Below are 25,815 nucleotides of genomic sequence, written 5' to 3'. Positions count from 1 at the left end.
ATTTTGATAATTTTTCTTTTTTTTTTTTGAAAAAAATAAGGTATATTTTGTGAAAATTTAGGAACATTATAAAAATACTTTAATAAAGTGAAAAAATCATTGATTAGTGCGCTGACAACGGGGACGCGCTGTTTTGTTTTGCATGCTCATTTTCATTTCTTTTGTGTCGATGTTTGTGTGCTTGGGTGAGTGGTTATTATAATTAAATAATGACATCATTAGTGCGCTGACAACGGGGACGCGCTGTCTTGTTTTTGCATGCTTATTTTCATTTCTTTTGTGTCGATGTTTGTGTGCTTGGGTGAGTGGTTATTATTATTAAATAATGGCATCATTAGTGCGCTGACCACGGGGACGCGCTGTCTTGTTTTTGCATGTTCATTTTCATTTCTTTTGTGTCGCTGTTTGTGTGCTTGGGTACGTGGTTATTATATATAGGTGAAGGGATTTTATTAAATGATCATTATATTGCATTATTATAATTATTTGATTATATAAGCACACTATACTTTACACTTAACACATTTTACAAAACACATATGAAACTGTAAACAGGAGCGTTTGGTACGGTATGTCCACGCATCCTTCCTCCCCTGTAGATTCTGTGAAATGTGATCCGTTCTCAGAATCCTCTCTGCGGTAAACACAACGTAGTAGGGCTGGCCGCTTTAATTTTTGCAATACATTTTCGGGTGTTCTCGGATGTACTGTAATTATTAATAATGACAAGAAAAGTGCTTGGGGCGTAATCTAATCACAAGACTTTCCAGCATGCTTTCATCGGACTGGCTGCGTTTGTGTTAGATTAGATTAGATTAGATTAGATTTAATAAAGTGAAAAAATCATACAAAATTTCGTTTCGTTTGATATCCGTATTGCAAAATATGAAAATTTGTGTGTTTTTTGAAAAAAATACGGTATTTTGTGAAAAATTTAGTATTTAATTATTTTTTTTTAAGTGAAAAAGCATACAAAATTTCGCCTCGTTTGATACCCATATTGCAAATAATATACATTTTTGTATTTTTGAAAAAATACGGTTAATTTGCAAAAAATTTAGTATTTTACAAAAAATATTTCAATAAAATGAAAAAAGCATACCAAATTTCGCTTCGTTTGAACCTATACTTCAAATTATGAAAATTTGAGTATTTTTGAAAAATACGGTATTTTGGGAAAATTTTAGTATGTACAAAAATACATTAATAAAATGAAAAAAGGCATACAAAATTTCGCTTAATTTCACACCAAATTATGTAAATTATGAAAATATGAGTATTTTAGGAAAAAATACAGTAATTTGTGAAAATTTCAGTATTTAAAAAAATACTTTAATAAAGTGGAAAAGCATACCAAAATTTGCTTCGTTTAAAACCCATAATGCAAATTATGAAAATTTCAGTATTTTGAGAACAATTTTGAACAACATATTTATATTTTTAAACTTACTGCATTTTCAAAAAAATATATTCTTAGTGAAATCATTGAAAATTTAACATGATATTGTTGAATTAGTCGATTATAGAAAGATTTAAAAAAAATTATCGTCCATTATCAGCGATAAGATTATCGCCGATAGAATTATCGAAATAACGATAAAGATAACGATAGGTTATTGTTAGGCTTAGTGATTTTTCACGCTCGAAAATAGAAAATTTCACGGGGACCTCAATTTCAAAACACCAAATTTCAAGCAAATTTCACGGAACGTGAAAAATGTAAAAGTAACTCTGAAAAGCTTATAAATCACAAAAAGTACCTACTTTTTAGCTTCATTAAATATTATTCTTCAATAAACTTAAAAAAAACCCTCGCTAAATTTTAACTTGGCACAAAAAAATGTCCTTATTTTCAAAAAAGTTTCCATCTGGTTAATGGATGGGCTCTATTTATATTTTGAAACAAAATGTAAGCATGCGTATTATTATTTGTTGAACTGTTTTTTTTTTTAATATTCGACTTATAATGCTAAAAAAATTTCGCTGATTTATCAGTTTACATTTTATTGAATTTCATGTCAATCATATCAGATTCAACAATCTTGTCTAGCCAAAATAAGTGAAATAGTTTCAATTTTCCGCGACAATTAGTCAATTCAAAATATTTTTTAAGGTTTTCATCTCCATTTTCTAAAGCTTAATTTAAAATCAATAGGCAAAAATTAATTATTTGATTGGTAACGAAATAGAAATTTTTATTCAAAATTAGAACAGAAAACAAAAAAGGTGCTATTTTTAACTTTCAAGAGAATCATCCACCCTAATAATAAAATTATTTAAACAGGACCCAGAAATTTTTATTTTAAGGTTCAAAGATAAAAAATACTCTTTATTTCATTTTGAATAAACCAAAGCTGAATTATTTTAATTTCTTTTGAAATTATACCTTTCAAGTAAAAGAGTAGTATTTTAATAAATTTAGTTAGTTTCTAAAATACTGAAAAACCTGAACAATTCTTCAAATGGTTCGAATTAAGCTTTTCAATTGAAAACTAATAATTTTTTTTTTTTGAGATAGTCTTTTTTGTTGAAATATTATAATGATGATGCTATTTGAAAAAAAAAAATGAGAAAATTGATAAATTTCAAGAGTTTTATACCGTCGGCGAACATATATTGTCAAAATTTACTAACCCTATATTAGTAATTGAACAAGGTTATTCACTCACTTGATTCTACAGTAGTTCTTACGATTATTTTTATTCCTATTTGAGTTTGATACAATATTTTGAGAAAAATCGTTACATTTTCACGCAAACATAAAATTTCACGGGATTTCGCGGAAAAAGACAAATTTCGGGGATTTCACGCTGTCCGCGAAATCGTGAAATTTCACTAACCCTAACGATAATCTATATCTTAAGATGGGTTTTTTTCTTATTGATTTGGTGTCTTTGGCAATGTTGTATACAGTCCAGACTCGATTATCCAACAATTGATTATCTGACAGTTTGTAAAGAACTTCGGATAGTCGCTACACAAATAATTTGTTTATTTTGAGCATTCGAGTTCTGTGCTTTTTAAATTAAAAATTGCATATTTCTGCTATTTTGACTGCCAAGTGTTCTAAATAATTTAGAGCAGTTATGGGTCATACTTAAAATAAACCATCAAAAATAAGATACCGTGACAACGTGTTTCGATTATCCCAAGATTCAGTTATCCGAGTTTTTGGACTATATAAATTTTGAGAAAAAAAAACAAACGGGATATTTCTATATTAATTTTTTTTAATCTCATATTATGTATTTTTGCAATTTTCGAAAAAAATACATAATTTATGGGACTACAAAAACGTATATTGTGCTAGAGTTTAGAAATTTGTGAAATCTACTACCGGAGATGTTCAAAAATTTCTTTAAAACAAATGTGACTGTTGGAAAAATCTTAATTATTTTCAAAAAAAATTCCAAAACCATTTTAGAACAGAAATAAATTTTCATTCGACAATGACTATGAGTATTAAAAAAAATAATAATACTAAAAAATGCCCCGTTGTCCAATCACAGACATAAATATTTAAAAATTATGCAGTTTCCTACTATTTAATAAACAGTTTTTGTAGCAAAACTATCTCTGCAAAAAAAAATATTTTCAGAAAGCTGAGAAAATTTCCAAAAAGAATTTGGCAAAAAATAAAATTTTGTGAAAATGTGTGTTTTTCAGTGTCACCATCTTATTTTCAATTGATTAAATCTCCAAAACTATTGCGATTTTAAATGTCAAAATAGAATATTTTGTGAATTTTTTAACTGATTTCTTTGAAAAAATATTCCTGCATTTTTTTTACAAATATCTGAAAAAGTCTAAAAAAGTCTGTTAAGAAATTATAATTACAGCAGAACATTTTTCAAGAGTTTACATTTATCCTTAAAAATCGAACCAATAGTTTTCGAGAAAATTAAACATGCTTATTAGGTGACACTGCGAAGAACTCATTTTCATTAAATTTTCACTTTTAGGGGCTGTATCATCCGGGACCGTGGTGCAGGGGTAAGCGTGGTTGCCTCTCACCCAGTCGGCTTGGGTTCGATCCCAGACGGCCCCGGTGGCATTTTTCGAGACGAGATTTGTCTGACCACGCCTTCCGTCGGATGGGGAAGTAAATGTTGGCCCCGGACTAACCTAAAAAGGTTAGGTCGTTAACTCAGTCCAGGTGTAGGAGTCGTCTCCCTGGATCCTGTCGCGGTGGAGTCGCTGGTAGGCAGTTGGACTCACAATCCAAAGGTCGTCAGTTCGAATCCCGGGTGGATGGAAGCTAAGGTGTAAGAAGAGGTTTGCAATTGCCTCAACAATCAAGCCTTCGGACACTTAGTTTCGAGTAGGAATCTCGCAATCGAGAACGCCAAGGCAATGCTGTAGGGCGAATAATTTGATTTTTGATTTTGGGCTGTATCGCAGTAAGAAACAGTTCAATAAACAAAACAAAATATTTTTCATGTGTGCTTTTCCTTCAACAATATTTTTGGAACGCATAAAAATAAATTTTTCGGAAAAAAATCGTTTAAATAAATAAAAAAAAATCAAGAAATTTCTTTGCCACCAATACACAAAATAAATCGATTGAAAAAATACCTCCTTCAGACACAGATATTTAAATGTAAACATTACAACGGAAAAAATAAAGCAAAAATTATTATAATTGCTTGACAGTCGTTAGTTTTGACATTCTACAACAAAAACGCAGAAAAATAAATTTTAAACTGTTTTCAGTTGATTGTACGTATGTTTATTTCCATGGAAATTTCTACTTTACACAATTTTCTATTTTATGTTACTTTTTTTTAATATTTATTATTTTTTAACATCGAAATATTTAAACAATAATTACTTTTACAAAAATGTTTTAATTTTTAATTTGCGGCAATTGAAAAATTGATAAAACTTTCCGGTTATCACAAACATAATTTTTTATTATTTGAAAAAGGAATGATTGGGAAACTCAAGAAAATTTCATAAAAAGTTACAGATTTCGAACAGCTGCTAAAATTGTATGGAGACATTCATGAGTAAACAATTAACACAAAATGGTTTCTTTGGTCGTAGAGAAGGTGATAATTTTTAAAGTGTAACAATGCCACAGTGTTCGGAATGGCAAAATTAAGTGGAATAAATTGATAACTCCTTTATTTGACGTCCTAGCCAAATGATGTCTTCGGAAGAGTTTTTGTACTCGATAAGGGCTATCTTTTGAAGTTATTGACATACAGGGTGACGACCTTCCAGGGTGTCAACCAAAAACTAACTTTGTTGGATGACGTTGTAGGGCTTTGGTGTCTTCGGCAAAGTTGTAGAGGAGATAATTTCATGAAAGTTTGTCGAAGGCACCAAATTTGTAGCTCTTAATCTACTCGAGATATACGCCATTTTTGCAAAAATGGTCCAAAAAAGCACTTTTTTGGTGATAACTCAAAATGTTAGCATTTTAGCAGCCTACTATGTTCTGAAGAGTTGTTTATGACATGAAATTACACATCTTTGCCAAAGACAGCAAAATGTTTTGAGCCTTTATTGAAGAGTTATAACCATTTTTATGTGATTTTGAGCCTATTTTCAAGTTGCTATGTTTTCAAAATGGCGCATTTTGGCGCAAAACCGAACAATGCACCTGAAAGTACACACTTTCAACTACATTTCCTGAAAATATCTCCGTGTCTATCCGTGTCTATTTTTAGATATCTCGATTTGAATTTGACGGTTTTTAATCAATCTATTTATAAATGTTAATCGAAATCATATTGAATTCGAGTTGAAAATCGGTGAATTGAAGTTACCCTTCATCAATTGATCAATTTTTATGGAAAATACTTTGTCTATGAAAAAATACGACAACCTTTCTAAACTAACTAAATATAAAAAGAAATATTTAATTTTAAATTCGAACAATTATTTAAAATATTTATTTACATTATTTTTTTGGCTAAACATGTTTTTATTCATAATTTTAGAATGTGTGCCATAATTTTAAGAATAAACAATGTATTTTCCATAAAAATCGATCAATTTACCGATTATTACCACGTTTTCAATAAGATTCCGCCTTAAAATATAAATAAATTGATTAAAAACCGTCAAACTCAAATCGAGATATCTAAAAATAGACACGGATAGACACGGAGATATTTTCAGGAAATGTAGTTGAAAGTGTGTACTTTCAGGTGCATTGTTCGGTTTTGCGCCAAAATGCGCCATTTTGAAAACATAGCAACTTGAAAATAGGCTCAAAATCACATAAAAATGGTTATAACTCTTCAATAAAGGCTCAAAACATTTTGCTGTCTTTGGCAAAGATATGTAATTTCATGTCATAAACAACTCTTCAGAACATAGTAGGCTGCTAAAATGCTAACATTTTGAGTTATCACCAAAAAAGTGCTTTTTTGGACCATTTTTGCAAAAATGGCGTATATCTCGAGTAGATTAAGAGCTACAAATTTGGTGCCTTCGACAAACTTTCATGAAATTATCTCCTCTACAACTTTGCCGAAGACACCAAAGCCCTACAACGTCATCCAACAAAGTTAGTTTTTGGTTGACACCCTGGAAGGTCGTCACCCTGTATGTCAATAACTTCAAAAGATAGCCCTTATCGAGTACAAAAACTCTTCCGAAGACATCATTTGGCTAGGACGTCAAATAAAGGAGTTATCAATTTATTCCACTTAATTTTGCCATTCCGAACACTGTGCAATGTTCTATAAAGTTGTAGAACAGACATTTTCGAAAATTTTGATATACAAACATAAGAGATTTGCACGTAACCATCACGAGGAACGACGACCAACATTTCCAAAAAAAAAATAAAATCACGACAACTCGTGATGTTTATAAGAAAACCCGTTAGGGACCATCCATAAACCACGTGGACACTTTTTTGGGATTTACAACCCCGCCCCCCCCCCCCCCCCTTCTGTGGACAATTGTCCATACAAAAAAAATCTTTTTTGTATGGAGCGTGTACAATCGCCATACACCCCCCCCCCCCTCAAGTGTCCACGTGGTTTATGGATGGTCCCTTATGTTTGTGTATCTTTTTTTTTTGTAATTGTCTGCGCTAGAATTTTCTAGAATATTGTTACACTTTAAAAAATAAGTTAGAAAAACACGAAATTTTAAAATGAAAAATGTTGTTATAAATGAAAAAATGAGGATTCTGGGTTAATGTAGATTCGAAAAGTACATTAAATTTCCCTTAAAATTACATGTTCCAATAACATGTTTTTAAAGTTGAGTAACGAAAAATGGCAGGGTTTTTAAAACTTTTTTTAGTGTTTTTGCGATAAAAAATGCGTTTTTTCGGAATTTTGAGTACGCCGCCAAGTTGGACGTACAATTTTACATAAAAGTCCCTTTGACACCACAGTTTTATCTCATCACCTTTTCAGGCTGCAAATTATTGAAAAACGTGTATTTTTTCGCATGTTCAAAAATTAAAGGGGCCGAAACAAAAAATATATATAATGAACAGAGTTAATTGATAGAAAAATATATTTTACAAAAAAAGTTGAATCCAACTAAATTTAGCTTGAATTCAGTTATCAAGTTCCCCCATAACCTCCAACTTGAATCCCCAGATTATGCAGCACCCAAGTGTCTATCAAGATGTCAACGAGCACGCGGGGAGATTGCTATCCCTTCCGCAAGCTCTTCCCCGCCACATCATCAGTCTATCGGTAGCAGATTTATCCTTCTTCTTTTTTTTCTCTGCTCCTCCGCCACGGTTCATGTTTTCTACTAACAAGTGTCGACCTCTTATCCCAGTCCTGTCCTAGCTCTGCTGATGCTGACGCTGACAGCCGAGGACAGTCGCAAATTAGCGCACCTCAACCATCACTCGAGAAATTTGAATTGCGACCGGTGAAGAGCGCTTCTTCTTTCTACCTTTCTCTCGTTGGTTGGGAATTCTTTTGCTCTACTTCAAATGATACTCTTCCTAGTGTGTGTGTTTTATTTTTCTGTTTTTGTTTTATTTCGCTTTCCGCCTGCATAATAGCTCAGCTCGCACACACAATTCTGATTTATGCCAAGAGTCATTTCTGAACCTTGAGCGGCAAAAAAACGAAAAAAAAACAGAGGCCTGGCTCTGACAGCAAACACACCGAGACACACACCGACAGACAGTTATTTGTTTGTTTCAAAACATTCACCTCAATTTGCATCCCCTTCTTCCTCCTCCTGATCCATTGCCCCAGCCGCCGCAGCTGGTTCTTCTTCTGGTTGATGTTGTTCCGCCGAGTCGTCTGCCGCTAACTTCGGTTCAATCTCCGCGGCCAGCTCTTTTTCGTCAGATACCGTTGTTGGCTCGGTTGGCGCCGGCAGTTCTTCTTGATCTGCTGCTTTTGGAGGTTTGGATGTGGTCGCCGCGGAGGCCGCACCAGCCGCAGCAGCTTCTTCGGCCTCCTCCTTCTGTTCCAGATACTTTTCCCAGTTATCCAGCCGCTTGTTGACGTCCGCCTCGGTTTCGGCGACTCTGCGAAATATATGAGAGAGAGGAAAAACATTGGGTTGAGGAAAGTTTTGAGTTAATCATAAGTTGGTTGATAATTTTCTGTACGGAGGAAGAGGTACGAGAGGCCTTGCAAAAGTGGAATGAATTTTGTATTAAATGGATTCCTTGGCTGAGATATGGCGGAGGAAAGTTTGTCTTGCTGACTCTGTTGAGCAAGTTATTCAACTTTAAACAGTGAAATCTCATACATCAGTTTATTGGTAAACATTAAAAAATATTTCATGCTTTGTAGAGAATATTCTCTCATTTTTTATCAAATTAGTTTTTTATATTTTCAATTGGTGATATTTTTAAAACAATGATCAGATTTTCAATGTTCAAAGTAAAAATGTTCAATGTATCAAAATTAGATTTTCAGACCATACTATTCGGTTCTATAAAAATGTAAGACGTGATTTAAAAAATCAAAAAAAATAATTATAAAAGGTTGAGACAATTTTACATAAGTTGCACATTTTAACAATGAAAATCTGATCAATGATATCCAGGTAATCAAAAGTCGGATAAATAATGTCCAAAAAAAGCCAATTGTAGATAATTTTCTCAGCTTTACGAATTTTTTTTCTAGGATGGACAATATTTTTTTAAATAAAATTTTGGTCCATAAACAAAAAAATATTTTTGAAGTTTTTATGATCCAAATTAGAACGTCCAATTCCCCGGGTTTTGAATTTCCCGGGAAACGGGAAAAATATTTATGAAATCTCGGGAATTCCCGGGATCCCGGGACACTTTTGCAGCAGTCATAAAATCTATGTTTTAATATTATTTTTTGCAATTCCGTCGTGAAACTATTTACTTTTCCTGTCATTCTTGAACGACGAAATAGCCTACTTTTCTGTACCAAAAATAACAGAATCGAATAGCAACACTTTTCGAAATAAATGCTGAAAAGTAATACTTTTCAACATTTTTTTTGGATAAATGTACGACTTGTGCTGAAAAAATCCTCTTTTTGCAACTTGTTGCATAAACTACTATTATATGTTTTCAAGCTTTAAATTATAGCATTAGCTCAATAATAATAATAATTGGTGACAATCTACACTGCAATCAAAAAAAGGACGACAGTTTTTAAATAATTTAAAAGAAATTAAAAATGATTTTTTTAGGATTTGAAAAAAAACTAACTTAATCCACCTGTGTGGTTGATGCCTTCCTCACTTTTTACCAACAATGGGTAATATGAGTGGTTTGGATACATTTCAGCTATTTTTTTAGGTCCAGAAAAATAAGTACACAGATATAACTTAAGTTGTCATAACTCGAGACAGGGTTGCCAGATTTTCTATTATGTGGACTCGTTCGAAAGGTCTCTTGATTATCTAATCAACGATGGGTCAGATGATGGATCCGGACATCGTTTACATACATTTAAGTGAGATCCGGCTTCAAAAAAGTACATAAATATCACTTAAGTGGTCATAACTCGAGACAGGGTTGCCAGATCTTCAATGTTGTGGACTCGTTGGAAAGGTCTCTTGATTACCTAACCAACGATGGGTCGGATGATGGATCCGGACATCGTTTACATACATTTAAGTGAGACCCAGCTTCAAAAAAGTACATAAATATCACTTAAGTGGTCATATCTCGAGACAGGGTTGCCAGATCTTCAATGTTGTGGACTCATTGGAAAGGTCTCTTGATTATCTAATCAACGATGGGTCGGATGATGGATCCGGACATCGTTTACATGAATTTAAGTGAGACCCGGCTTCAAAAAAGTACATAAATATCACTTAAGTGGTCATAACTCGAGACAGGGTTGCCAGATCTTCAATGTTGTGGACTCGTTGGAAAGGTCTCTTGATTACCTAACCAACGATGGGTCGGATGATGGATCCGGACATCGTTTACATGCATAGAATTGAGATCCGGATATATGTGAAAACACATTTTTATACATAACTTTTGAACTACTTATCGAAACTTCAAACAATTCAATAGCGATGTATGGGACCCTAAACCAAGTCGAATGCAACTGGTTCGATCAAAATCGGTTCAGCCAGTGCTGAGAAAACTTGGCAAGATTTTTGAACACATACATACATACACACACACACACATACACACACACACACATACACACACACAGACATTTGTTCAGTTTTCGATTCTGAGTCGATATGTATATATGAAGGTGGGTCTTCGAGCTTTTAATGAAAAGTTCATTTTTAGAGCAGGATTATAGCCTTACCTCAGTGAGGAAGGCAAAACCACAAATTTCAATTTCAATGTGATTTAAATTAAATAAGTATTTTATAAATATATTTCTTTTACATATATTTTTTATATGCCATAACTGGAAAAGCTTGAAAAATTTCTTCAAAAATGTCTACAAAAACGAGAAGCGACCGTCTGCAAAGACGGTGTGATTGTCTTTCAGTTAAAAAAAAATCTTTTTTTTCATAAAATTATTTTTATTAGGTCTTTTTCGGTACTGGGACCTGGTTAGGATCGAGTCGGCTTTTGTAATAACATTTTTCTTAAAGCTAAGAGTAATTACAGAGATTTAAAAAAACTCAAGAAATAAAATGATACCAGTCAATGTAAAATTTTAAATAAGCTTTGAACGTCTTATTTTATATAAAACATATTTTACTAATTATCTTTAAGTTACTTCCGCCAACTGGGGAAAATCAGAACTATAGGCTGAAAAGGTACAGGAGATTTCAGAGCAATAAATTGAAAAATGAGGTGTTTAATGAAAAATAATTGCAGATTATTTTTTTTCAAATTTAAAATCCTTTTTATAAATAATATTTATTTATATATTTATATTTATTTATATTTATTAAATATAATACTCAGTATTTAAAAAAAAACATATAATTAAATCGAAAATATGCAAAGCGCCAGGCATTTGCGGATCTGTGAACTAAAATTCAAACCATTTTTTCAATAAGCCAAATTAAAGCTGGTATATGCCGGGTACAAATTTTAATGCTTTGAAATTCGGATCGATTACTATGTATTCAAATGTTCATCTATTTTTACAACCAACCCGAGCAGACGGTAATAACTTAGGAATAACATTTTTTGATATTTGAAAATACTAGGCCAATAACATTTTATGTTATTTATAACAAGTTTTGTTATTCGCCGTTATGTTTTTTTGTTATTGGAATGTTATTGTAATAACAGACTTATAACACTTTTAGTTCTTCTTCGAATAAATCTTTGTTATAAATTTTGGTTATTTTAACAACTGATCCGATCATCCCAATAACATTTGGAGTTATTCTTCCATAACAAAAAAATGTTATTACCAAATTGTGTTTGCTTTCAATCAATATCAGACCAATAAATTTTTTTATATAATCAATAAACTGTTATTCAACTCTTGTCAAAAATGATTTTTTCAAGAAGAATCCATAACACTTTTTGTTTATTTAACAGAATTTGTTTTTAAAACGGCATGAATTTTGTTATAACCGTCTGCCCGGGAAATCTGAATATCCAGACTAAAATTTTGTCAATTTCGGGAATTCCCGGGACAAATTATGAAAACAATATAAAATGCCTTTTTCTGCATTGATAATCATACTTTGCATGTTTGCTCGTTAAAAAAATAACTTTTAAGAAATTACAATGTACAGCACCGCATTAAAAAAAATATTTTTTCTCGCAAAAAAAAAAATTTTCGTCAATATGACTGGACAGGTGTATAATGAATTTGAAAACACTTTTTTTCATTCCATTTTTAAATGTTAACACCGTGGCCTGTAACTTCAATTTTTATTTTGTTTTAAATTGTTTAAGGTATTAGCAATTTTTTAAGGTAACTTGTTAAATTATTCAGGTGACTTAAAATCTTGTGGGCTTCGGGTAAGAATGGTGCAAAATCTGGTACCACAGTTATAATATGTTGAAAAAGATGTAAACAAACAAAAAACGAAACAAAATTACAAAAAAAAAATGGATACAAAAATACAAATGTTTTGCTAAAGTGCACTGTTTTCAAGCTAAAGACACTTGAGGTACACAGCGATGGAAGAATCATCATCAAAAGAAAATCTCATCAAGAGAAAAAATCGAAAGAGAACTTGGCTCTCCTCTCTCGCTCACGAAATATCGGTAAAAGAAACCTCAAAAATCATCATCTTGATTATTCAGCGGAACATCGAACATCTATTTTACAACTACACTTGCAAGTGTAACGTCACACGTCGAAAAATGACCCGTTACTTTTTGTAGATGGGCAATGTTTGTAAACAAATCGAAATAAATAACTTTAAGTGGTGTTAACAAGGAAAATCGCAAAAAAATCTTCAACAGATTGATTTTATTCGATTAGTTCCGAAGCGTTTTCTTTTTTCTCCTCTCTCTATCGCGGATGAAGAAAGTTCGCAAACGAAAATGATTTTTTTGCGATTATTCCATCCCTGAAGGTATATTTTCGTCGCTTGCGTGCTTTCTTGTGACACCTTTGCTGTAAAAAGATAGGACGTGTCCCAAGATATCACTCAAGCTACGTTTTGTCGAAAAATGTTCATTGTTTTGCAATTTAGATTAACCCTACAATAAATGTTTATCAAAAGGTGAGTAAATTAGATGCGCCATTATTTTTTTGACTTTGTTGAAAATTTGTTTTTTTTTTCTCAAAATTCTCATTTTTTTAGCCTGGGACGCCAGGTTTCCAAATAAATTTGGCGTTGCAAGATTTTTTTAGTGACTATTTGAAAAAAAATCTATTTCTTCTATTTTTCTTTTTTAAATTTCTATTCTATTTCTCTTTTTAATGAAAAATATTTAAAACAAATTATAAATCCAGTAAGGCACACCCAAAATTCAGAATCGAGATAATCGTTCTCTCAAAATTTATTGAGGGCTCAGTGCCAAAATCGATTGAATAATGGTACCAACTCACACCATCATAACAAATGAGTTCATTCGTTAGTTGAATCAATAAATCTCCAACAAGTGTCATACATCGACTTCTGACTTCTCCTTGGTCACCAAGCTTTGGTGGCCGAGGCAGCTAAGTCATTGGATTGATTTGTCAAAGGTCTCTGGTTCGATTCCCGTTGTCGACACTTTTGGTTTTTTGTTTGACGGATGAACTTTTTTTGCAAATGAACCTCGAGAGAATAGTTCTATCGCCCATCTCGAGCTGTGTTCTCTGCGTCCGTGAATGGTACCACTATTCTCTCGACTCGAGACCATCATTCTCTCGGACTAGCGCTGCCAGTTTTGGGTGCATTTATAAATGTTCAAAATGTAATGTTTTAGCCCCAAAATTGCAGATTAAAAATTAAACCAATTTTTATGCAGGGGTGTTTTTTCTTATAAAATTGCAAAAAAAACTGAACATTTTTCAAAAAAAAAAGTTGCATGAAAATACATAATTTAATATCTTCATCATAATGATAAAGAACCCTGAAAACATATCTTTGAAAAGCTAAGAAATTTCCTTCAATAAAATAAATAAATACTATAAATATAGATTGAAAACAAAAATATTTTGGGAATTTGAGTTTCAGTAAAATGAAGTAATATAAAACAGGGTTTAATAAAAATCCAAATCCAACATTTCCAAAGCATTTTTGAGATTCAGATTCAGCATAAAATTTACATGTACAGTGAAACCTCTTTTTACGCGGTGGCATTATGCTTTTTATTTCGTCGATTTGTCTGGAACGACGCAACATTTTTACAATCTTTTAAAACGCTTTTTGAACCATACAAAAATAGTGTACGGTTTAAGAGAAATCGACGAAACAAAAAGCGTAACACCACCGCGTAAAAAAGAGGTTTCAGTGTATGTGACACAAAAAAACGAAGAGTTCTGTATTTTTTTATTATTTAATCTACTGTTTTCAAGTTATAGCCATTTGAAAAATAATGTCTTGTTATAATTAATGCTTTACTTCTTTATTATTATTTTTTGAACATTTTTTTCTGATTTGGAATTATTCAACTTCAATTGTTTGTTTTTTGGCAGTCAGAAGAATTCGTTTTTTAAGCATAACTTTTGATGTACTTTTCTAAACTTTATAATATTAAATAGGATCTTATGGGACCCTAAGACAACATAAAAACGGTCCAAATCGGTTCAGCTAGTTCGGAGATAATTGAGCGCATTTTTTTTGTTGCACGTCCATCCAGATACACACACAGACATTTGTTCAGAATTTGATTCCGAGTCGATAGGTATACTTGAAGGTGGGTCTACGAGGCAGAATTAATTTTTCGAGTGATTTATAGCCTTTCCTCAGTAAGGTGAGGAAGACAAAACTCCAGAATTCAACTTCCAACACCCCCACTCACCTGTACTTGGTCCTGCCGTCCCAAATCTCCGCCGCGAGCTTCCGCTTGCCGAAGAACCGCCCGTGCAGCAGCTTCACCACCAGGTCCGCCTCCTCGGGGTCGCTCATCGTGACCTGGGCCACACCCTCCGGGTGGCGGTCAAACACCAGCACGCGCCGGCACGTTCCGCACTTGTTGCACTCCTCGCGCAGATCGTTCTGGTACTCCAGCAGCAGGTGCACCTCCCGGTCAAACAGCTCCGGCTCGAACAGGTTCTTCACGATGACGATGCGCTCGTGCTTGGACCGCTCGCCGCGCATCTTCTCCGGCCGCCAGTCGAACAGCCTGCGGAGGTTGGGAGAAAGTTGATTTTTTTTTTAGCTTTTAAAATAATAGATTATTTTATTAAAAGTTTAACTCCAACAATATTTCCTATTTTCGCTCGCTTTGGTTGAATTGTTCTCCACTTCAAGCGCACCTCGAAGCCACCTCATTGGAAGCCAAGATCTGCCACTTTGAAGCATCATCATCAGCACCCTAGAGGGCACATGAACGCTTCGGTGGAGTCAAGTTGCGCAAAACTCTGTTCAACAGCAGCCCAAAGGTGTGAATTGAAAGTGTCTATACGTATCTGTATCTGACGCCCGGGAGTTGGAGAAATCTCGGGCCAGGTAATTGAAGTCACGCCGGGCTGAGTTTATTGGCGATATTGGTGTTTAGTGTTCAGTGTTCCCGAGGGAGGAAAAAAAGAAACAGTATTGGCAGCTCGAACAAGAACAAGGTATCATTTATGCCACTATTTCTGAGCACCATTAGAGAGACGATATAAGAGCGGTGTTCGAGGGTTTGTTGGAGCAGCGGTAGTTGATTGGGATTAAGCGGTTGGTTAGCGGTTTTGCAGCACTTTGCAGCAAGGCATTAGCGGTGTTTTAGAATTTATAATCAAGGGTTAGCAAATTCTCTGAAAAGGATGAATTTTCAAACTATCTCTTACTTTATTTAAATACAATTGCAAACATAGAAAAATTTGGAATAGAAAGAAAGAGAGATGTTTGATTTAGAGTCTTTAGAGGCATTTTCATCAGATATTTATAATTCTGTACAAACCAATTCACAATCCATCGATTTGTAACGACCTTTCTGAAGAAAAAGCTTTTACAATCAGAAAAGTCTCTTCAAAAACATTTCCTCTTTTTTCTTTATTCAATTTTTTTTTTTCATTTATAATTTACTTAAATGAATAAATTCCAAAAAGTTTTTTAAAGACATTTGGAAAAAAATCAAATAATCTTCTAGATTACTGACAAATCATTGAAAAAAATCTTCTGAAAACATTATTTTTGATAAAAAATAATCTTATCTCAAATATTTATATTGTCAACAAGTTCTTGCAGTTATTCTATCAAGAGCAGTTACGAATAAAAGTAAAATTGCGGTCTGATTTTTTTGTCACTTTTGATGAATTAAAAAAAAACATTTTTGTTAGAAAGCATTTAAAAAAAAACCTTCTTTAAATTAGTTTGTATGAGTGTGGTTTTTCAAAGTTATCTTTTACGATAAAAACCATTATCCTGAAAAATTATAAAAAAAAGAAATAAAAAAAAATACTTGCCAGAACTTTCGAGTGTTTAAATTTTCCACCAAATTTGATAATTTTGTTTGATACAAATTTGATGTTTAGGTAAAAGTTGTTTTTTTACAAGTTCACTGGCTTGTATTCAGTTTTACATAATTCACTCTCAATATTTGCTATTTTTTGTTCCGTGGAATACGCCAGCCATGTACAATCTTACGTGACTAAGAATAACATACAAATTTAGAAAAGATTTCTCAAAAATTGGTTTAGAAAATTTTTCGTTAGTTAAAAATTGAAGACTGCTTCAAAATTAAATATGAAAAGTTATTCCTAAAATCGAATTTTTTTTAATCCTAAAAGATTTTTAGGTTGATTTTAACATTTTTCAATTTCCGAGAAATTTGGAGTTTTAGAACTGTGGTATCCGTAAAGGTTCAATTTTTGAACGCGAAAAATCACTGAGCCAAATTATAATTATTCAGGCTATTTTAAAAGACACAAATGGCTACACTCTTTAAAAAAAACCCTCCTTTTTTATCTTTTTATCACTTATAGTTAAATTCTCATAGTACGTTTTTTTATTTTCTAAATTTCTTGTTTTTTTCTATGGGCATACAAAAATACATCTTTTGAGCAATAGTGCATGATAGTGATGGTGCAAATCTAGTACCAGTAACCAGAAATTTGAAAAATATTGAAAATGTGATCAAAAACATATGAAATCTAAAAATTATTTGGAAAGGCTGAATCAAATTTGCCATCGTTTTGAAGTTAAAGTCATATTGAAGATATTTTTTTAAAATTTTAACATTTTTCGCTTTAAAAAAATAATTTATGAAGGAAAGCCACCCCTGAAAAAAACTTTTTTGAAAAGCTGAGATAAAATCATGGAACCTACTATTTTAGGCTTGAAAAATTGGACAAATAGTTTCTGAAGCAGCTTTGTTGTTTTTTTTTTGTTTGTTTGTCATAGTCTAATACCTGTTTGAGATACAGGATCACAAAGAAAACTAATGAAAGTTTCAACTGTCGATGTCTCGAAAACTGATGTTTCGAGTTTCATTGTTCAAATATAAAATCTTTGTGATTTTTTGTTTGTTTTTGAAGTGGTTTCTTTCAAGAAGTGTTTTTAAATTGAAAAAATGCGCATAAATGGCTTTAACTTGAGAACGGTACATTTAATAAAAAAAACTTTTTGATTGCAATTCAATTCTGTTTTTTAAATGATAAAAAATGTCACCTTCTCTGACATTAAAAAAACACTGTTATTTCAAAAAAATATTTCTTCTAAAATTTCAAAAAAGTGTCAACATGGTTTATGGATGGCCCCTAACCAGATTTTGCAACATCATGTACTACTGCTTTAAAGATGTCTTTTTTAGTCCCCTAAAACATATAAAACATTTTTGTCTGCCCTCTGAAATTTTGAGCCAATAAACTATTAAATAAGGATATTTTCTACCAAATTAAATTTTGATAATTTATATTCACCGAAAGCATAATCACAATATAAAGTTATTCCCAGCTTTCAAAATACCTAAAACTCAATAAACATTTTTTTAAAATAACATTTGAAAATTGCCTATTTTTGTTCAACTTTTTTCATCCTTTTTTTTATTTCTACTTCCAGGTAACTTAACGGGACACCCATGAACTTTCTCTCCCTCCCCGGAGGCTTTACGCGCGGCACCCATCAAATTACCGTCTTGTCACATACTTTCGCGCACCAACAAACACCTCGGAAACGTCAACCGCCGCGCTACCAACAACCGCAAGTACAACAAGACACGACTTATTACCAGCTCAACGCTCAATTCAAGACAAGTTAACTCAAATTAACAACAAAAGCAATACCCAAGCAATAACATTGCAACGGCGGCGGCGTTAATTAACGTGTCGTCGTCGTCGTCGTGATCAAAGCTCCAGTGAGATGACCTGTCATGTCACACGAGAGCGCTTGAAGGTTTTACAAAGTTGATGTTAAATGTTGTAGGAATTTTCCTTAAAGTCAAAATCAAAAATCAATCGCAACACTCACGCCTCCTGCATCTTCTTCATCTTCTCCTTTTCCTTCTTCTTGATCTTCGGTTTGAGCGACGGGTTGTACTCGCCCTTGAGCTGGAACTCGGCCCGCTGCACCCGAATCTTGTGCCCGCGCACGTCATAGTTGTCGAGCAGTTCGAGCGCCAGGTCCACCGATTCGATCTGAAAAAAAAGAGAAAAGAAGATAAAAGTGAAGTCACAATTAGTAAGGTAAACACTTCCGGGTGGCTTCCGAAGGGGTTATTTTCTTTGGTAGCTCCTCAAATCAAGCGCAACCAAGACCACCAACAAGATAAAAGAAGTTAATTAATAAAGGTATTTGGACAGGGGGAGGGAAGCCACCGTGAAAGGTACTGGCGACTACAAATTTGTCATTTTGGTGGTCCTCATCAGTGGGGTTTGGAAATGCGACCTTCAGATTGTTGGCTGAGGCTAGCAGATTTTGGGAGTAATTTTGGAAATTACTGCACATTTAAAAAAAATATTTGGAGACGGAAGTTTGGTCAAATGTGTTGCCCTTCAAAACAAGTAAAAAACTTTTTATATTAATACATTTTAAATCAAGCCTTACATTTCATGATTACTTAAAAAAAATGCTTTTTAAAATACTTGGCCAATTTTAATTTAATATTTTTTCGGAAGTTAGTTTTAATTATATAACACAGCCTTGCCTTGTGTACATTTTGAATATTTTTTAAAAATCATGAATATTCTTTAAAAAAAAACCATAATTTTTTGAAAACTGCATTCATACTTCTCTATGGCTAAATCGCAGCCATTTTTGGTGGACCCATTTTTGGTGGAGATCAAAAATGGCTACGTACCACTATAAACTGACAGCTGAAAAATATTAATGTACAATTTAAGAATCATGTCTTAACATTTTGAATAACACTGAATTTTGAATAGAGAATTTGTCTCTGAGACAAAATTATAGTCCTTAGAAAAGCTTTTTCCGTTAAAATCCCAGATTAGCTCCAAATGATAACTATTTTGACATTGCAATATTGAGTTAATTTTATGAGGCTAACTTGAAAATATAAAAAAAATTAGAAAAAATTAAAAGAATAATTACTTTGAGAACAAAAATGTATCTCTTTTGAAACTCAACCAAACAAAAAAAAAAACATTTTTTTAGTTCAAAAAACAGCTCAAAAACTACTTACTTTGGGCTAAGAGATAAGTTACTTACCAACCGAAAACTGGGGTAACATTGATAGGAGTAAAATTTATTTGTCAAATGTTTTTTAATCAGTATTTTCTTCAAAAAATGTTTATTTTCAAAACAAAGGATTAATAAGAGTAGACCAATCATTCCATTAACCTTTAAAAACTTAGTTTTTTGTTATTTAAAAAACCAAGGAAATTTCATTTTTGTTTTAAACAAGTATTAATTTGTTACCAAAAAAAAATCAAAACAAACAAAACAAAATATTCACCAAGAAACTTGTTCTACAGAAATTGCCTATAAATTGAAAATGTTTTTAATTCTGTTGCAAAGTTCATAAAATCCACGAATTTCAGTTTGAACACAATCCGTTTGAAAAAAGAACAACGTCTTGTGCGTTGTGCAAAAAAAAATAATTTCAATCTAGGTTTCATTAACTTGGCCAAAACGAACAAAGAATTATTGAAAAATAAAAAAAGGAAGTATTTTTCACTTTATTTATCTTAGATATTTTGTAACTCTGTTAAAAGGTTTTAGTTTGAACGCAATTCGTTTGAATAAATAGTATCAAAAATAATGTTCAAAATTTTTGAATAATTTGAAATAACCCTTTTTTTAACAAAAAGGGTTTTAAATTTTTACAAAAGTGTCAAATTTTTGTTTACTTTTTCACAAAAACAAAAGATGTCTTATTACAGAATAATCCAAAAATTAAATAAACGAATCATTTTGCGATATGTTTATTTTCTTATGCTATTTTTTTAATTAAAAAATCAATATATCTCGAAAAACCTGTGCTGAGCTAAAAACTATTTATTTTTCTAAAGAAATACAAATTATTTTAACTTTTTTCTCATTTTTTAAATTTTACTGAAAAATGCCAAATTTTACTTGATTGCACAATATTATCCTGGAAACCTTTGCCACTCAGTTTCAGCCATTTTTGTTTTTATTTTTTTAACAATCTGGTTATGATATTTAAAATATAATATTTTTTTTAACTTAAACATAACTAGCAAACATTAACATTGATAAAAAAAATGAAAACCTTCAAAATTCTAACAAATAAAAAGTAATCTAGTGCAACAATTGCCCGCTTCTCGCACTAATCGAAGGTAAACAAAACTGCACGACGCAAAGAGAAAAAAACAGCTCCAAAAAAGATCACGGGGGGTGCCTTAAATGTTTACTAATCAATTTGCCACGCTTTAATCCCAAACAGAAAGAATAACTGCCAGGTTTGGGGTGGGAGATTGAAGCTCGATGAAAAAAAAAATGATAAATCTCACGGAACCGCCGATGATTGATCACAAAATGCGGGTTAAAAGCAAGCTAACCAACGCGCGTGCTGACATAAGCCAATCTGTCAGAAAGAAACCAGAGAGGAGAGAGCAAAGAAGCCGCTTGCGCACGCTCCCGAGTGCATCGTCAATATTTGCTCTTTCTCTCTTTCCGCTGCTGGTTGCACTGTCACTTCTCGAGCCGCACGTGACACACTGACCAAGAGAAGCACACAGTAGGCGGGTGGAGTTTTGTTTGTATTGGTGGAGGGGGAAGCGTCGTAGGACTGTGTCGCGTACACTAATTGGTAAAAGTTTGTTTTCTTTACGAAGGTTTTGGCAAATACGGTTTTGTCCGGGAGGAAATTTATGTAAGAAGATTAGCGCCCTTATTTCTATGCAGTTGTACAGCTAGGTTTGATTTACCGTTTAGAGGTGCTCTAAAACATGTGAACTAACTCAGTGGAATCAATATTGATCGTGAAATTTAATACCTCACTCTAAGCTATCATAACATGTTTCAATGCACAAACTGGCAAAAGACATGGGAAAGTGTCTGACACGGGTAACACGCCTCCAATGACACAATTTCACAAGTTTGCACAAACACAATAACGTAGACATACTGACGGAAACACACACACACCAACAATTGCGCGCTAATCGGATGAAAATGATAGTTAATTAACTGTGATGAAAGCCCGCTCGGAAACACTTTCCACTCGATTAAGCAGAACGCATCCTCCGCTCTCTCAGCCTCAGTCTACCGGGGTTGTCTCCGGAAGCCCGGTTCAGCAAGCCCTTCGGAGAGCCGAGATGTGCAGAGCACTTAGTTCGGAGACTAATCGATATAATCAGAGCAGGGCAACTCGATGACAATAATATGATAAACGATGGCTTTGTGATTGGGCTGGAGAGCGGGGTGAAGTGGGGTCGACTTGACTAAATTGAATATTTTATGATTACGTTAGATTACGGCCAGGCCTACTGCGTTGTATTAACGTCACAGTGGATTCTGTGAACGGGTCGATTTCACAGAATCTACAGAGGAAGAAGGATGCGTGGACATACCGTACCATCACTATTGAAGTAGAACAAGACATAATAGATTTCAAAAAGAGCTGTTTCACTCCAACTCCCCCTTAGAACAGTCCTCAGGCAAATCTCCACTTCTGAAACATCCCACCATTCGGCAGAACAAACCACGGCAACCACCAACCAGTCAGTCAATAAATCATCATTATTTGATCGCTCTAGTCGCTACCAATCGCTGATTTATCGCGACAGTCGGCCACTGAGGCGTGAACAATACAACTGCGCACTGATTTATGTCGTTATTAGAGAATTCCGAAAAGATCAACCTTCCGCTTGCGTGTCAGTCAACTCAATTAGCTTTAAAACACTGAGAAGAAGTTCGCAGGGAATGACGCCGAAGGAATTCGCAAATTTCTATTTCAATAGGTCATAAATTACGCTACTGCTGCCGGAATCGCCGTCGATGAAGACGACTTCTTGAAGAGAGTGCAATTGTTTAGTCTATACGTCGGCGGACGAATCCCTGCGAACGAAACGGAAGTGCATAGCTTGGAATGGAGCCAAGACTATTAACCCTTCTCGCATATTTGCCAGCCCAATTACGGACGCACGGGTGAGACGTTGCAAGCTCTCGCGGGTAGATGTTGGACTTCGAGCGTCCAAAGTTTGTGGGATCACAGACAAACAGATTTGAATGGGATTGGATTTGAGTTGGACTTTGACTTTGGTTTTGTTTTATACTCTGAACTTGGTTCTGACTCTGATCCTAACTCTTACTTTGAATTTGACTCTGACTCTGACTCCGACTTGGAATACTGACTCTGATTCTGAGCCTGACTCTGACCTTGACTCTGGCTCTGATTCAGAATCTGACTCTGACTCTGATTCTGACTCTGATTTTGATTCTTAGACTGACTCTGACTCTGATCATGACTCCGACTCTGAACACTGACTCTGACCTGATCTTGACTCAGACTCGGAATACTGACTCTGATTCTGAGCCTGACTCTGATTTTAATTCTGACTCCGACCATTACTTTGACTCTGATTATGACTAAGACTTTAATTTTGACCTTGACTCTGACTCTGTTTCTGACTCTTGCTCTGAATCTGACTCAGATTCAGACTCTGACTCTTATTCTGACTCTGATTATGAATCTTTCAATGACTCTGACTCTGATCATTGATTCTGATTCTGACTCTGATTCTGATTATTATTCTGATTCTGATTCAGATTTTGATTCTGGTTATGACTCTGACCTTGACTCTGACTCTAATTTTGACTTTTTCTCTGATTATGACGCTGACTCTAATTTTGATTCTGACTCTGATTCTGAATCTGACTTTGATTTTTATTCTGACTCCAACCATTACTTTGACTCTGATTATGACTCAGACTCTAATTTTTATATTGACTATGACTCTGATTTTGACTCTTGTTTTGAATCTGACTCAGACACTAATTCTGACCTTGACACTGACTCTAATTCAGATTCAGATTCTGACTCTGACTCTGACTCTGATTATGATTCTGACACTGACTCTGACTCTGACTGTTGGCGCTAGAAAATTAATTATAGTTGAAAATTTGGCTTTAAAAGCAAATCATCAATTTAAGATTTCATGAGCAGAAGAATTGACTAGACTTAATTGAAATATCATAGAAAGTGAAAGCAGCAAACTCCGCGAGATGTTTGAAATGGATGCAACGACAAATCAGGTAGAATGAAGGAAGGACGGAAACCAGTAGAACGCAGTTGCATCAGATAAGAAAAGGTCCCACATTTAGGGTTCCTTATGCGCGGTACACGCACGCGTGGGTGCGTGGTCAGATTATATAATTGCTAGTTTAGAGAAACACTATTTGTCCCTTTCTATCTTTAAGGAAGGATAGAACTAAACAGTACAAATGTTTTGAAATGCATTAGAAACTCTTTAGGACCCACAGAAAAACTGTGTTTAGAGCTAGATCTGAGAAAACGAAAACGATGGAACCGAAAGAGTTACAGGAAGCAGGGAATTCACACCCTGACAAGGCCACATCAAATCTCATCCAAATTCAGGAGAAAAAATCATTTACGACGGGACTAGATAGGTTAGATTTTCGGTTTAGAAATTATGTAACGCTAGGAGAACTTGTAGAATTAAGACGACATTGTACGAATTATTTTCAATAAAGCAAGTTCGGAGGTCATCTCAAACCTGTGTATTAATCATACTCAGTATTGAACTCCTGTCTTCGATTTTTGGGAAACCTACGGTTTCGACTCATCCAACCTTGGTAGCGGCTTCATCGAGATCATCGCCTAGGACTGCAGCAGTGTTCGACGTAAGTTTCCAGTTATAAGAACGTTTCGTTTTTTCGACGTTTTTACATGGTGGCTCCAGAGAGGAAGCTGGAGAGTGTCTGTTGAAATCAGACACTTTGGATCCCCGGACTTCCAACTAGTTGAAATCTAGTTGTGATTGTGAGTATAAGCGTGTCCGACGCTATAGAGCGGACTAGTGAAAAGTGTTCTTGAGCAGTGTTAGGCTCAGAGAAAATTGTGGACGAAGTGTCCTGAACTGTGTTAGAGTTCAGATGAACTTAGTGTCGAGAAAGCTCGTCAGTGAAATCCTGTGGACTTATTCGCAGAAGAAATCTTGAGCAAGAACTCAGATGTTTTGAGAAGATGTAAGATCTCTCGTCTGGCAGTAAACGTGAAAAAAATTTAATTCGTACGTTGATCACTGTTCAAATTGTGTGTGAGCCTGGAAACTAAATCCCAGAAGAAACCTGTATTCGTGAGCCTGGAAATTTTACCCAGAAGAAAAATTTATGTGAGCCTGGAAATTTTATCCAGAAGAAAATTTTGTGTGAGCCTGGACGTTACAACCAGAAGAAATTTGTGAAGTAAGCCTGGTCCTTGAAAACCAGAAGAACAGTTTTATCGGAAATCAGTGTTACCGAAGTTGTCCGTGTTGTGTTAGCCTAGGTGAAAACCTAGAAGAACTAAATGTCGCAGAAGATTTGGTGGATAACGGATCTACCAGTGGAAGTCGCACACAAACGTGGACTTAGCCCGAAGCGGGAATTGTTCGTTTAACGTGAACAAAGTTTTTGAATCCTGGAAGTAATTCTAGATGAACATTTGGACGCAGTAATTTGGCGTCAAAAGTTAGTTCGTGTGTACACAGCAAAAGGTGTTGTGAGTGATCCTGGAATTCAAAGATCCAGATGAATAGTTAAAAAAGGAGGAGCGTCTCCGGTGCTTAAATCGGAAACAGTGCAATAAAAAAAAAGATATCGTGCCATAAGAAGCAGCTTAATAGAGTGGATCATCGAGCGTTGAAAAGGAATCAACGTAGAGTGCATCAACAAGCGACGTGTGCAACCAGCAACAGCCCATCGAGCATCAAGAAAGAGCAGCAACACATCGATCATCTGAAATTGTAAGGTATTCGAAGGCAAAATGGATTTCAAGTTTGCTGAAAATAAGAACGGTAGTTGCCGTCAGTGTGATAGTTCAGATGATGTCGAGGAATTTATGGTTTCTTGCGACAGTTGTGATCGTAGATTTCACATAAAGTGTGTAGGATTAGCTCGTACTCCTAGGTCAAAGGACCATTGGAAGTGTGATAAATGTTTAGCTATTCAGGAAATGTTAGATAAACAAGATGCTCTTATTAAATCTCTTGAAGAGAAGTGTATGAAATATTTTGGAACACAACAAGTTGCACAAAATTCAGAAACAAATCAAAATTTGCAAGTTAAAGCACTTGAAGCGATTATTGACAAAATCAATAGCATTAACATCTCTCAAACTTCTTCAAACAGTTTAGTGATGCGGCAATCTCTAATGGATTTGCCAGAATTTGACGAAATCTGGCCCAGGTTCAAACAAGCCTTTTACGAGACTACTCGTCAAGGTAATTTTTCTGATTTTGAAAATATTAATCGATTAAATAATTG

General features: G+C 34.1%; 2 protein-coding genes across 4 annotated transcripts in view; one reads left to right on the top strand and one right to left on the bottom strand.

The window, feature by feature from the left end:
• Positions 1–25,815, top strand: part of LOC6045372 — a 246,157-nt gene that overhangs the window by 115,038 nt on the left and 105,304 nt on the right. The window lies entirely within an intron of this gene.
• Positions 7,940–25,815, bottom strand: part of LOC6046866 (HIV Tat-specific factor 1) — a 183,050-nt gene continuing 165,174 nt past the window's right edge. The window contains 3 exon segments of the mRNA XM_038264842.1: positions 7,940–8,470; positions 14,783–15,106; positions 18,376–18,542. Coding sequence (XP_038120770.1) covers positions 8,149–8,470; positions 14,783–15,106; positions 18,376–18,542 — 813 coding nt within the window. The 3' untranslated portion in view covers positions 7,940–8,148.

Source organism: Culex quinquefasciatus, chromosome 3, assembly GCF_015732765.1.
Source record: "Culex quinquefasciatus strain JHB chromosome 3, VPISU_Cqui_1.0_pri_paternal, whole genome shotgun sequence".
Taxonomy (NCBI): domain Eukaryota; kingdom Metazoa; phylum Arthropoda; class Insecta; order Diptera; family Culicidae; genus Culex; species Culex quinquefasciatus.
This window is presented reverse-complemented; position numbering and strand designations above follow the sequence as displayed.